Genomic DNA, 12800 nt, shown 5'->3' with positions numbered 1-12800 from the left:
AAGCAGAAGAAAGGAAATAAAGGTAAGAGTAGAAATCAGTGAAATAGAAAACAACTGTAAGGAAAATAAATAAAACCAAAAGCAAACTGATAAACCTGTGACCTGACTGATCAGGAAGAAGAGAGAAACATAAAATACAAATATCAGAATGAGAAAGAGAGCATCATCATTGATCCAACAAGCATTACAAGGATAAGAAGAGAATATTATGAACAAGTCTGTCAATAATGTTGACAATTTAGATGAATGGACACAAACTAACAAAGCTTACTCAAGAAGAAACAGATAATGTAATTTACCATAAAGACAAATATAAATAACCTAAAAAGACAAAAGAAAAAAAACTAAAAGCTTAAATGGCTTCACTGACTAATCACAAGAAACATTTAAGGAAAAAATAATACCAGTTCTACACAAACTCTAACAGAAAACTGAGGAAGAAATAATCCTTTTTTTTTTTTTTTTTTTTGCTTTTTAGGGTTGCACCCACAGCATATAGAAGTTCCCAGGCTAGGGGTCCAGTCAGAGCTATAGCTGCTGGCCTACACCACAGCCACAGCCACAGCAATGCCAGATCCGAGCCACGTCTGCGTCCTACACCACACAGCTCACGCTGGATCCTTAATCCACTGAGCAAGGCCGGGGATCATATCTGCAGCCTCATGGGTGCTAGTCAGATTCATTTCCACTGAGCCATGACAGGAACTCCCAGGAAATACTTCTTAACATAGTCTATGAAACCAGCAATGCTGTGACACCAGAACCAGAAAGAGTAAAGTACATATGAATATTCTTTATGCACATAAATGTAAGAGTTCTCCAGAAAAATTTAGCAAATTGAGGAGTTCCCACTGTGATGCAGCAGGTTAAAGATCCAGCATTGTCTGTGTAGCAACTTGGGTTGATGCTGAGACAAGGGTTCAATTCCTAGCCTGGTGCAGTAGTTAAGGATCTGGTGTTGCTGCAGCCTGGATTCAAATCCTGACCTGGGAACTTCTATAAGCCTCAGGTGCAGCCTTAAAAAACAAAACAAAACAAAAACCTAAAAGACACTTATCTAAAGAAGATACACAGATGGCAAATAAGCCAACACAAAGATTATCAAGCTTTAGGGAAATGCAAATTAAAACCACAATGAGCTACCACTGCACATCTCCTAAAAAGACTGACTGTACCAGTGGCAGGGTGCTCCTAACTGGAACTCTCCCCCACCATTGGTGGGAAATGGTACGACCACTTTAGAAAAAAATAGTTCAGCAATGTCTTAACAACTTAAACATGCATTTACCATACGACCCAGCCTATCTGCCTGTGGGTATTTTCCCCAAGGGAAAAGAAAGCAGACATCCACAAAAAGACTTGTATAAGAATGCTTACAGCTGCTTTATTTTCACAGCCCCCAAACCAAAAACAACTGAAATAACCAAGAGGTGAATGGATGGAAAAACTATTGTATTGTCATGCAATAGAACACTACTCGGGCTACTGAAAGGAATGAACTCTTGATACACAATAATGTGGGTAAATTTCAAAGTAATTATGTTGAGTGAAACAAGCCAGACCCCCCACCAAAAAAAGAGTACCTACTGCATGACTCCATTTATATGAAATTATAGAAAATGCAAGCTCATCTGGAATGACAGAAAATAGGTCAGTAGTTTCCCAGAGACAAAAGGGGGAAGAAATGAATTAATTGCAAAGAGGCACAAGAAAGCTTTGAGGGCAGGGGACAATGGACATTATTATTTTGATTGTGGTGACAGTTTTATGGGTACATGCATATGTTTAGTATATAAGCTGCATACTTCATGTGTGTACAGCCCAATATATGTCAATCACACCTCAATGAAACTGTTTTTTAAAAGATGTGTTAAAATGTAAATATAGGGAGTTCCCACTGTGGCTCAGCAGTGATGAACCTAACTGCTACCCATGAAAATGAAGATTAGATCCCTGGCCTTGCTCAATGGGTTAAGGATCCAGTATTGCCGTGAGCTGTGGTGTAGGTTGCAGATGTGGTTCAGATCCTGCATTGCGGCTCTGGTGTAGCCTGGCAGCTACAGTTCCGATTTGACCCCTAACCTGGGAACCTCCATATGCCACGGGAGCGGCCCAAGAAATGGCAAAAAGACAAAAAAAAAAAAAAAAAAAAAAAAGAACAGCAGAGGTTACAAGGCTAGTGAGATTACTGGTCTTTTTTTATTATTCTTTTTACAGGAAGTTATATATACATATATATGCTGTGTCCATGGCATGTGGAAAGTTCTGGGGCAGGGACTGAACATGAGCTGCAGCAATGGCAACACCAGGTCCTTAACCTGTTGTACCACCTGGGAACTCCTACAGGAGGCAATCTTACAGAGATTATCTGGGAAGGAATAAGGAAGGCGGGCAGAGAAGAAGGAAGGAGAGAGGATTCAAGCAAGCAAAGCCACCCACAAAAAGGGGCCTATCCAAGAAGGTCTCCAAGCCCCGGTAACAACACTGGAGCTCTGGGCAACGCAAGGAAAACCATGGCTACCAAGTGAGGAAGAACAATGTGTCCAAAGACACTTCTCATGACAGTGAAATGAACCTGTTCTGAGAGCCAAATTTCTCGTCCACTTAAAAATATCCAAAGGGAGAGAGTTCCTATTGTGGCTCAGCGGTTAACGAACCAGCCTCTGTGAGGACTCAGGTTCAATCCCTGGCCTTGCTCAGTGGGTTAAGGATACGGCATTGCTGTGAGCTGTGGTGTAGGTCCCAGATGTGGCCCAGATCTGGTGTTGCTGTGGCTGTGGTGTAGGCCAGCAGCTGCAGCTCTGATTTGACCCCTAGCCTGGGAACTTCCATATGCCACAGGTGTGGCCCTAAAAAGCAAAAGAAAAAAAAAGGAATTCTTGCAGTGCTATAATGCAGTGGGTTAAGGATCTGGCATTGTCACTGCAGCAGCTTGGGTTGCTGCTGTTGCATGGGTTCTACCCCTGGCCTGGGAACTTCCATATGCCGCGGCACGGCCAAAAAAAAAAAAAAAAAAAATCCAGAGAATGTACTGGCCAGGGTCATTTTGTTTTGCTATATTCTCCCTCCCCTACACAACTACTATAGAAGCTGGCAGGGAATGGAACAGGTAGCTAAGAATGAACAATGTCTTAGAAGCTAACTGGAAGGAGCCTAGGTGTGTTTTACTTCCAAAGTGTTTTAGTCTCATTGATGGAGCTCCTCTTCTCCAGGCACTGCTGCCTACTCAGTATGATTGGCAGCTAGGTTACTGGCCAGTCCTACGCTGGCACAGCCAAAGAATGTTTGTTAAAAAAACATGAGGTCATTTCTCGCAAGAATTAGCTGCACAAGAATATGTTTGCTTTCAAAACCAAACTGCCATAAAAAAAAAACTATTAGAGCTAATAAACAAGTTCAGAAAGGTCGCAGGATACAAGGTTGATACACCAAAATCTGCCGTATTTCTACACACTAGGAAGGAATGATCTGAAAAGAAAATGAAGGAAGAAAACTCCACTTAGAATAGTATCAAAAGGAATAAAAAAATGGGGAATAAATTTGATAAAACAAGGGTAAGACTTGGACACTGAAAACTACAAAACATTCTTTTTTTTTTTTTTTTTTTTGTCTTTTGTTGTTGTTGTTGTTGCTATCTCTTGGGCCGCTCCCGCGGCATATGGAGGTTCCCAGGTTAGGGGTTGAATCGGAGCTGGAGCCACCGGCCTACGCCAGAGCCACAGCAACTCGGGATCCGAGCCGCGTCTGCAACCTACACCACAGCTCACGGCAACGCCGGATCGTTAACCCACTGAGCAAGGGCAGGGACCGAACCCGCGACCTCATGGTTCCTAGTCGGATTCGTTAACCACTGCGCCACGACGGGAACTCCCAAAACATTCTTGAAAAAAGTTTAAAGAAGATCTAAATAAATGGAAAGATAGCCCATGTTCATGGATTAGAAGGCTCAATATTATTAAGATGATAGGAACACTCAAAGTCATTTACAAATTCAACACTATCAAAAACACTATCAAAACCCCAGCTGTCATTTTTGCTGAGATTGATAAGCCAATCCTAAAATTAATATGGAATTACAAGTGATCCAGTATAGCCAAAACAATTTTGAAAAGAGCAAAGCTGGAAAACTCATACTCCCCAATTTCAAAACTGAACCACAAGCTACAGTGATCAAGAATTCATGGTACTGTCTCAATTATACACACATATATATAAAAAATTGAGAATCTAGAAATAAACTCATACATCACCCATGGTCAACTGATTTCCAGCAAGGGTGCCAAGATAACATATTGTGGGAAAGAAGAGTCAACAAATGGTCTTAGGACAAGTGGATATCCACATGCAAAGGACTGAAGCTGGACCCCTGTCCCACATCATATACAAAAATCAACTCAAAATGCATCAAAGACCTAAATGGAAAAGTGCAAACTATAAGATTCTCAGAATGAAACATAAGAGCACATCTTCATCACCTTGGACAGGCAATGGTGGTATCTTGTTTGACATCAAAAGCGTAGGTAACAACAGAAAAAAATAGCTAAATTAGACCTTATCAAAATTAAAAACCTTTGTGCATCAAAGGCCACCATCAAGACAGTTAAAAGATAACCCACAAAATGGGAGAAAATATTTGCAAATCAGATATCTGGAAAGGGTTTAGGATCCAGAGTATATAAAGAACTCCTGCAACTCAACCACATAAAAGAACAAATGAATAAAAAAATCACCAAAGCAGGAGTTCTCATTGTAGCTCTGTGGGTTAAGAACTCAACATAGTGTCCATGAGGATGCGGTTTGATCCCTGGTCTCACTCAGTGGGTAAAGGATCTGGCATTGCTGAAAGATGCACCATAGATGGCAGACGCGGCTCGGATCTGATGCTGCTGCGGCTGTGGCATAGGCCAGCAGCTGCAGCTTCGTGATCCAACCCCTAACCTGAGAACTTCATATGCCGTGAGTGTGGCCTTAAAAAGAAAAAAAAAAGTCACCAAAGCATATGAATAGTTATCTCCTCAAAGAAGACATACAAATGGCCAACAAGTACATGAACAGGTGCTCAACATCCTTAGTCATTAGAGAAAAGCAAACCCAAACCACAATGAGATATCATGTTATACCCACTAGTATGACTACTATCAAGAGACAGACAATAACAAATGCTGGCAGGGATGTGAAGAAATTGGAACTTGCATACATTTCTAGTGGGAATGTAAAATGATGCAGCCACTTCATAAAATAGTTCAGCAGGTGTTTCCATAGTGGCTCAGCAGGTTAAGAACCCAAAATAGTCTCCATGAGGATATGAGTTTGATCCCTGGCCTCACCTGGTGGGTTAAGGATCTGGTGTTGCCATGAGTTATGGTGTTAAGTTGCAGAGGCAGCTCAGATCTGGCATTGCTGTGGCTTCAGCATAGGCCTACAGCTGCAGCCCTAATTCAACCCCTAACCTGGGAACTTCCATATGCCACAGGTGTGGCCATAAAAAGAAAATAAAAAGAAAGTAGTTTAGCAGTCCTTCAAAAAGTAAAATATAAGATTCACCATATTACCCAGCAATTCCATTCTTAAGCATATACTGAAGAGTACTGAAAACATACATCCCCATAAACACCTGTGTGCAAATGTTGACAATAACATTATTCACAAAAACCAAAAAGTAGAAACAACCCAAGTGTCCATTAACTTATGAATAGATAAAATATGGTATATCCAGGAGTTCCCACCCTGGTTCAGTGGTAAACAAACCCAACTAGTATCCACGAGGACTCGGGTTTGATCCCTGGTCTTGCTGAGTGGGTTAAGGATCCAGTGTTGCCGTGAGCTGTGGTGTAGGTCACAAACTCAGCTTGGACTCCACATTGCTGTGGCTGTAGTGTAGGCCAGGAGCTATAGCTCTGATTCGACCCCTAGTCTGGGAACCTCCATATGCCTCAGGTGTGGCCCTAAAAAAGATCAAAGTAAAAAAAAAAAAAAAAGTGGTGTATCCATAAAGTGGAATACTATTCAGACATAAAAAGGAATGAAGTACTCACACACGCTACAACATGCATGAACCTTGAACATGCTAAGTAAAAGAAGCAGACACAAAAGGTCACATATTGTATCATTTCATTTATATGAAATGTCCAGAATAAGCAAGTACAGTGAGACAGAATGTAGATTAAGAATTGCCAGGGCTGGGAGGAATGGGGAGTGACTACTGATGTATGAGGTTTCTTTGGGGGGGGGTGATGAAAATGTTCTGGAATTAGATAGTGGTGATGTTTGAACAACTCTGAATCAATACACTTTAAAAGGGTGAATTACACAGTTCATGAATTATATCTAAATAACAACGACAACAATCTGTCCTGGTTTCACCAACTTTTTTTTTTTTTTTTTTTGGTCTATTTGCCATTTCTTGGGCTGCTCCTGCGGCTTATGGAGGTTCCTAGGCTAGGGGTCGAATCAGAGCTGTAGCCGCCGGCCTATGCCAGAGCCACAGCAACTCAGGACCTGAGCCGCATCTGCAACCTACACTACAGCTCACGGCAACACCGGATCCTTAACCCACCGAGCAAGGCCAGGGAGTGAACCCACAACCTCATGGTTCCTAGTTGGATTCGTTAACCATTGAGCCACGACGGGAACTCCTCACCAAATATTAATAAAGTTTCAGTATGCCTGCAATGGACCCTACTGTCCTCCAAGATCTGGCCCCATATGTCCAGTCTTATCTTCTGCTCTGCCCCTTAAAGGAAGCCCCACTCTCCCCTCTTCCTCGGTTTTCCTGCTGCTCCCAGCATTCCTTGCATCACCCCACCCCAGGGCTCTGCCCAGGGCTGCAAACAGTAGAAGTATATTCCATCTACAGTCGAATATAGTCTGCAGATGGCTTCACGGTAGGGGTTTGGGGGTTTTGTTTTTCAACTGATTTAGTTACCAAGAGGAAATTTCACATAAACGTCAGTATTCTGGCTACCGGCTGCCTATCCAAGAACCATGCTCCCCCCTTCCCTAGGAAGTCAGTAAACCTTCCCTGGTTTCGTCCTGGTGTCTGTTCAGGGAAAGTGGGCCCACCCCCTCGAAGGAACCCACATCATCCCATTTATCTTTGTAAGGACTGGTCTAGGGTGGCTGGGAGAATAGTCAGAGTTCTGAGCCACAGCAGCAGAAACAGGCTCTGGCTGTTAGCACAGTTTTATTATATGTCAGAAACCAACTGACCTGAAAGCTAATGAAGCTTAAGCTCTGGGGCACCTCACCTGCTCGGTCCCTGTGAGGGTTCCACATTAGGCAGGGAAGCCAGGCTGTCATCAGCAGGCATTTCTACATGAATGGTTCTGGAAATATCCTAAAGACAGCTAGAGGACACGTGACACTCCCAAGGTCTAGTATTTGGTATCACTTCTCTACTCATTCTCAGTAAATGTTCACTTTCACACTTAATTTTCCATGTAATAAATGAGAGGCTCTGATGTTAGAATTACAGTAAAGGATTTTTTACTTTTTCTTATGGCCTCACTCACAGCATATGGAAGTTCCCCAGACCAGGGACTGAATCCAAACCACAGCTGTGACCTACGCTGAAGCTATGGCAACGCTGAATCCTTTTATCCACTGTGCCGGGCTGGGGATCAAACCGGAGCCTCGGCAGAGACCTGAACTGCTGCAGTCAGATTCTTAACCCACTCACTGCACCACAGCAGGAACACCATAGTCAAGGATTTTAAAGCAGCTGTTATAACTGTGCTCAAGATGGTAAATGAAAATATTCTCACTTTGAATGAATAAGAAATCCCAGTAGAGATGCAGAAACTATTTTTTTTTTTTTGGTCTTTTTACCATTTCTAGGGCCACTCCTGTGGCATATGGAGGTTCCCAGGCTAGGGGTCTAATCGGAGCTGTAGCCGCCGGCCTACACCAGAGCCACAGCAACACGGGATCCGAGCCGCGTCTGCAACCTACACCACAGCTCACGGCAACGCCAGATCCTTAACCCACTGAGCAAGGCCAGGGATTGAACCTGCAACCTCATGGTTCCTAGTTGGATTCGTCAACCACTGAGCCACAACGGGAACTCCAGAAACTATTTTTAAAATAAAAAGAACTAAATGGAAATTCCAAAACTAAAAATTCAAATATTTGAAAGGAGCTTGGAAAAAAGTGAGTCTCCTGGATTCTACTCTGGAGGTGTAGGGTTCATGAGGCTGAAAATTCTTCAGACATTGCTACGGTGTTTAATGGGCACTGGACTGCTAGAAAACAGGGCAAGGAGTTTCTGTTGTAGCTCAAGGGGTTACGAACCTGACTGTATCTTTGAGGATGGGGGTTTGATGCCTGGCCTCGCTCAGCGGGTTAAGGATCCTAAGTTGCTGTGGCTGTGGTGTAGGCCGGCAGCTGTAGCTCTGATTGGACCCCTAGCCTGGGAACCTCCATATGCCCTGGGTGTGGCCCTAAGAAGAGAAAAGAAAAGAGGGCAAGAGTCCTCTAAAACCTGTGATCCAGTTCTGTCTACTGAAACAAAATGGAAAGGACGTTCTGACAAACAGAGAAAAAAAAGTATTAGAAGCCATGACCTCTTACCCTTCACCTCTGTTCTTTCTGCCTTGAACACTGTTGTCATGTGAGGACATGACAATGCTTGGAGCTATGGCGGCCATTCTGCCACCTTGATAGAAGTAGTGAGAAAAGAGATGCAAGCTAAGCCAGAGCCCTGAAAATGCTGATCTGCTGAACATACCACAGAAGCACCTGCCTCTGGATTTCTTGTCATGTGAGACAATAAAACTACTCTTCATTGGGTATGTTACCTCAGAGCCCAAGTACATTCTAACTGAAACACAGCTTCTCTTGAAAATGGAGATCTGGCAACATGGAACCTGCCAGCCTCTTTAGATGGGGCAGGGGCTCTCTGGTCACTAATCTCAATTGGTCCCCATGGACAACTGAGCTTGCAATCCTCACTCTATCCATCTTTCAAGGGATAGATCAATTGTTACCTCTTCTTTAAAGCACTTTTCCCCATCCCTGCCTCCCCAACCCCAACCCCATCTAGCAGGAAGTCATTTCCTTTTCCTTGGAACTCCCATTTTTGTCTCTGCCTCCTTTTCATCTCCTGTTGCAGATGGAAATTTAATCTCCTCCCACTTGACTATCAACCAGGTGAGAGCAGGAACCACACCTGATTCATCCTTGTATCTCCCTCTGCCATCTCAGCAGAGGTGCTTGAACACAGGAGGTGCTCAATGTCTGCTTAATAAATGAATTAACATTCTCTACAACCAAGAATGTGTGTTCCAGAATATCCCATTCTTCAAGTTCATCAAGGAGCTTTTAAAAGGTGACCTGAGCTGCTTCTCAATCCAGAAGAACAAGTCCCATCTTCCTGCAATCCTCCAGCCCTGGGCTCTCGGCCCTTAGCCCGAGTAACCAGCACACCCATGACTGTCAGCACTGAGGCCTGGAGCCCAGACCCTGCCAGAGACCAAGCCAACCCCACCCTGGCTCTCTCCACACCCAGGAGGGGTGCTGGGGTGAAGGCGATTATGAAGCCCTTTCCCAGGACAATCTGGGAAGGCATGCTGGTCACTACAGACTCCATAAAAATATGGAAATTTACTCACTACACAAATCTCCCCCTTTTTACAAAAGAGGAAGACCAGGCACCTTTAAAAACTCACCTACCCCAATCACAGGTCCAAAGCCCCAGGGTTCTGCCTCGGATAGCAGTACCCCACAGAGGACAAGGACACTCAGAGAACCTCAAGCCGCTGACAAATCTGTAAGTATGGCTTCCTTTTGTATCAATTCTGGATCTAACTTAACTGTACAAATGCTTCCTGGACTCACAGCTGATTTTCAGATCCAACTTGCGGTAGGTTCTCTCCTGGCACATGGCTCCTGGCTCTGGACCTGGCCTTTCCTTTTCTTTTCTTTTAAAAAAAATTATGACAAAAACACCTAACATAAAATTTGCCATCTTAACCTTTTTTTTTTTTTTTTTTTTTTGGCTGCACCCACAGCATGCAGAAGTTTCTGGGCCAGGGACTGAACCTGCACCACAGTAGCAACCAAGCCGCTACAGTGACAATGCTGGATCCTGAACCCACGACATCACAAGTGAATTCTTTTACCACTTTTTTTCTTTTTAGGGCTGCACCTGCTGCATATAGAAGTTCCCAGGCTAGAGGTCCAATCACAGCTACAGCTGCCAGCCTACACCACAGAGCCAAAGCAGCCCTGGATCTGAGCCACATGTGCAACCTCTGCTGCAGCTTGCAGCAATGCCGGATCCTTAACCCACTGAGCAAGACCAGGGATCAAACCCGCATCCTCATCGATGCTAGTCAGGTTCTTAACCTGCTGAGCCACAAGGGGAACTTCTTTAACTGTTTTTAAGTGCACAGTTCAGCAGTGTTAGGCACATTCATGTTTCACAATCACCACTACTTCTAGAACTTCTTCATCATCCCAAACTGGAACTCTGTACCCATTAAACACTAGCCTCCCATTCTCCCCTCCCCTTCTGCCTGGCAACTACCATTTCGACTTTCTGTCTCTATCAATTTGACTATTTCAGGGCCTTAATATAAGTGGAACTACGGCATACAGTATGTATACTGTACGTATGTATACTGTATGTTACCCTTCTGTGGCTTATTTCACTTAGTGTGATGTCCTCCAGGTTTGTCCATGTTGTAGCACGCGACAAAATGTCCTTCTTTTTCAAGGCTGCGTGATACTCCACAGATGTACGACCATATTTTGCTTATCCATTCATCCATTGGTGGATGTTTGGGATCTGGCTATTGGGAGCAATGCTGCTATGAAAGTGGGGGTACAAATGCCTGCTCAAGCTCTCAGTTCTTTTGGGAACCAGGCCTTCGCCTTTCACCAAATCAATCAAGATCTGACCTTGAGCCCGGCATTCTGTGGGCCAGTCTCTACTGCAAAGGGTGGGAAAAACAACCTCAGGCTGAGCTCCCATGTGATGCAAGGAGAAATGCTCTGGACCGGAGGAAGGGAGCCATGAGAGCTGGGCCGACTAGATACCCAGAAGTCCATTCCCAGCTCCTCCAGATGGAGGGCAAGTCAGAGACAACACGGCAAGCAGCAAAGAAGGGTGGGACGTCCTCTCTGTCCCTGCGGGAGGAGACACATACCACTGTATAGAGGAGAAGAGTGGGACAAGGAGGCCTCTGTTCCCCCAAAGGGCAGGCATGCCGCAGAGGCGGCCCCAGGGGCACCAAAAGGGCAGCCCCGGCTGCAGGGGAAGAGGTTATGTAAAGGGAGAGGAGGCCAAGACTGGCGCTATTCAGAGGACCTGAGTTAGAGGGGTCTGGGCTGGGGGGTGGGTGGTGGGAGGGGGGAGCAGGAGGCGTCTGGAATGCTCTAATTTGACAGATGGCCCCCAGTTCAGCCAACTCCTGAAGGAGAGGAGGCACAAAAGCAGAAATTCAATGGGCTGCTTGTAGGTGGGGGTGGGGAGTAATGGTGCATCATGGGTCTCTAACTTTGGCGTTCAGAGCTCTGTGCTGCAGTGTTTCAGGGGAAGTGGGGGCAGACTACAGCTGGTGTACAAGGTCGGGGTCTGGACACCTGTGAGTCCCTTTCTCTGTTACTGGTCCCATGATATTTTTTGATGCCAAAGTGTCTAGGTTTAGGCACCAAATGATGACAGCCTGGGAAGGGTGCAGCCACTGAAGGGAAAATGAATTGCTTCTGTGGAACTCTGAATATCTTAAACCATAAAAATGATTTAGGCATACCCCTTAAGTGCCAGGATCAAGGTACAGACACAAGTCCCTCCAGCTCAGTCCAAACTTAGGTGCTCTGTTGCTGCCCTAGGAGCTGAGGACAGCTACTGGTGGGGGCACAGCTTCAGAGCCCTCCCCCTTGTGACTCCAACCCAAAGAGCTCCCCAAATTTGATGCAGATGTTCTAGAATGCTCCCGAGTAAACTGGGGCTCTCAGGAAGAAGCCAGAGGCAAACTGCCTGTGTAAATCCAGAGAATCCACCTCCCAGGCTGTTCTGGGATCCTGGGTCTGTGAAGTCAGCCTGGACTCAGCCCTGGTGACACGGATCTGAGGCCAGATAAGGTGCCAAGGAGCCTGTTGGCTCAGCTTTTTACTAGTGTCGGAGCCAGAGCCAAAGATGTCCTGATGTCCCGTGTGCTGGTGATGCAATGTCCCCCCAGCACCTCGCCTGCACCCTGAGTTCCAGGGGGCTGGAGCTGTCTACTGTATAGGCTCTCCAGCTTGGGTACCCAGCATGCAAGCTGCCACCCTGCACCTGTAGTACTGACCAGATTGACGGATGAGCCCATCCACACTGAGGTCCCACAGGAGACCAAAGGCTCCCAAAGAAGTTTCTGGAGGCCATGTCAGCAGCTAGCAGGAAAAAAAACAGGTTAGCTGGGTCAGCCCTATGAAGTAATAGCAATAAAGCTTTATTACTCCATATTAAATAAGTCCCATTTAATCTTCACAAATCTACCCAGTAAAAGGATATCATCATTATTGCCACTTTATAGGTAAGGAAAACAAGCTCAGAAAGGTCAAGCAACTTGCCCCAGGTCACACAGCAAGAAAGCAGCAAAATCAGTATTCAACCCCCAATCTATGTGACTCAAAATCTCCTACTCTGTCCACCTCCTTGTGGGGGGGTCTTGGTCCTTCTGCTCCTCCCTCCCTGTGGTGACAGCCGTGCCCTCCAGGACAGGGACCAGTGTAGGGAAAAGAAAGAGCTCACAATCACTGACTATAGTCAGCTGGACAAGGACAAGTCACCCCCTCTTTGTGACCCTCGTATGGTT

The 12800-nt window shown here is 45.1% G+C and overlaps 1 protein-coding gene across 12 annotated transcripts in view; it reads right to left on the bottom strand.

Moving 5' to 3' along the window:
• The window catches only part of FAM178B (family with sequence similarity 178 member B), a 102573-nt gene that overhangs the window by 53314 nt on the left and 36459 nt on the right, over positions 1 to 12800 (bottom strand). For 11 of the 12 annotated variants that reach the window (XM_085018700.1, XM_085018702.1, XM_085018701.1 and 8 more), the window contains one exon: positions 12291 to 12375. The exons of the other annotated variant lie outside the window; for it this stretch is intronic. In XM_085018700.1, coding sequence (XP_084874826.1) covers positions 12291 to 12375 — 85 coding nt within the window. The remainder of the gene's footprint in view (positions 1 to 12290; positions 12376 to 12800) is intronic. 12 annotated transcript variants of the gene reach the window in all.

This window comes from Sus scrofa, chromosome 3 (assembly GCF_054392235.1).
Source record: "Sus scrofa isolate SSC_HxYL_T2T_F1_AM1 chromosome 3, Sscrofa_HxYL_maternal_Yorkshire_Landrace_v2.0, whole genome shotgun sequence".
NCBI classification, from domain to species: domain Eukaryota; kingdom Metazoa; phylum Chordata; class Mammalia; order Artiodactyla; family Suidae; genus Sus; species Sus scrofa.
The sequence above is the reverse complement of the archived record's forward strand: the minus strand, read 5'-3'. Positions and strand labels throughout refer to the sequence as shown.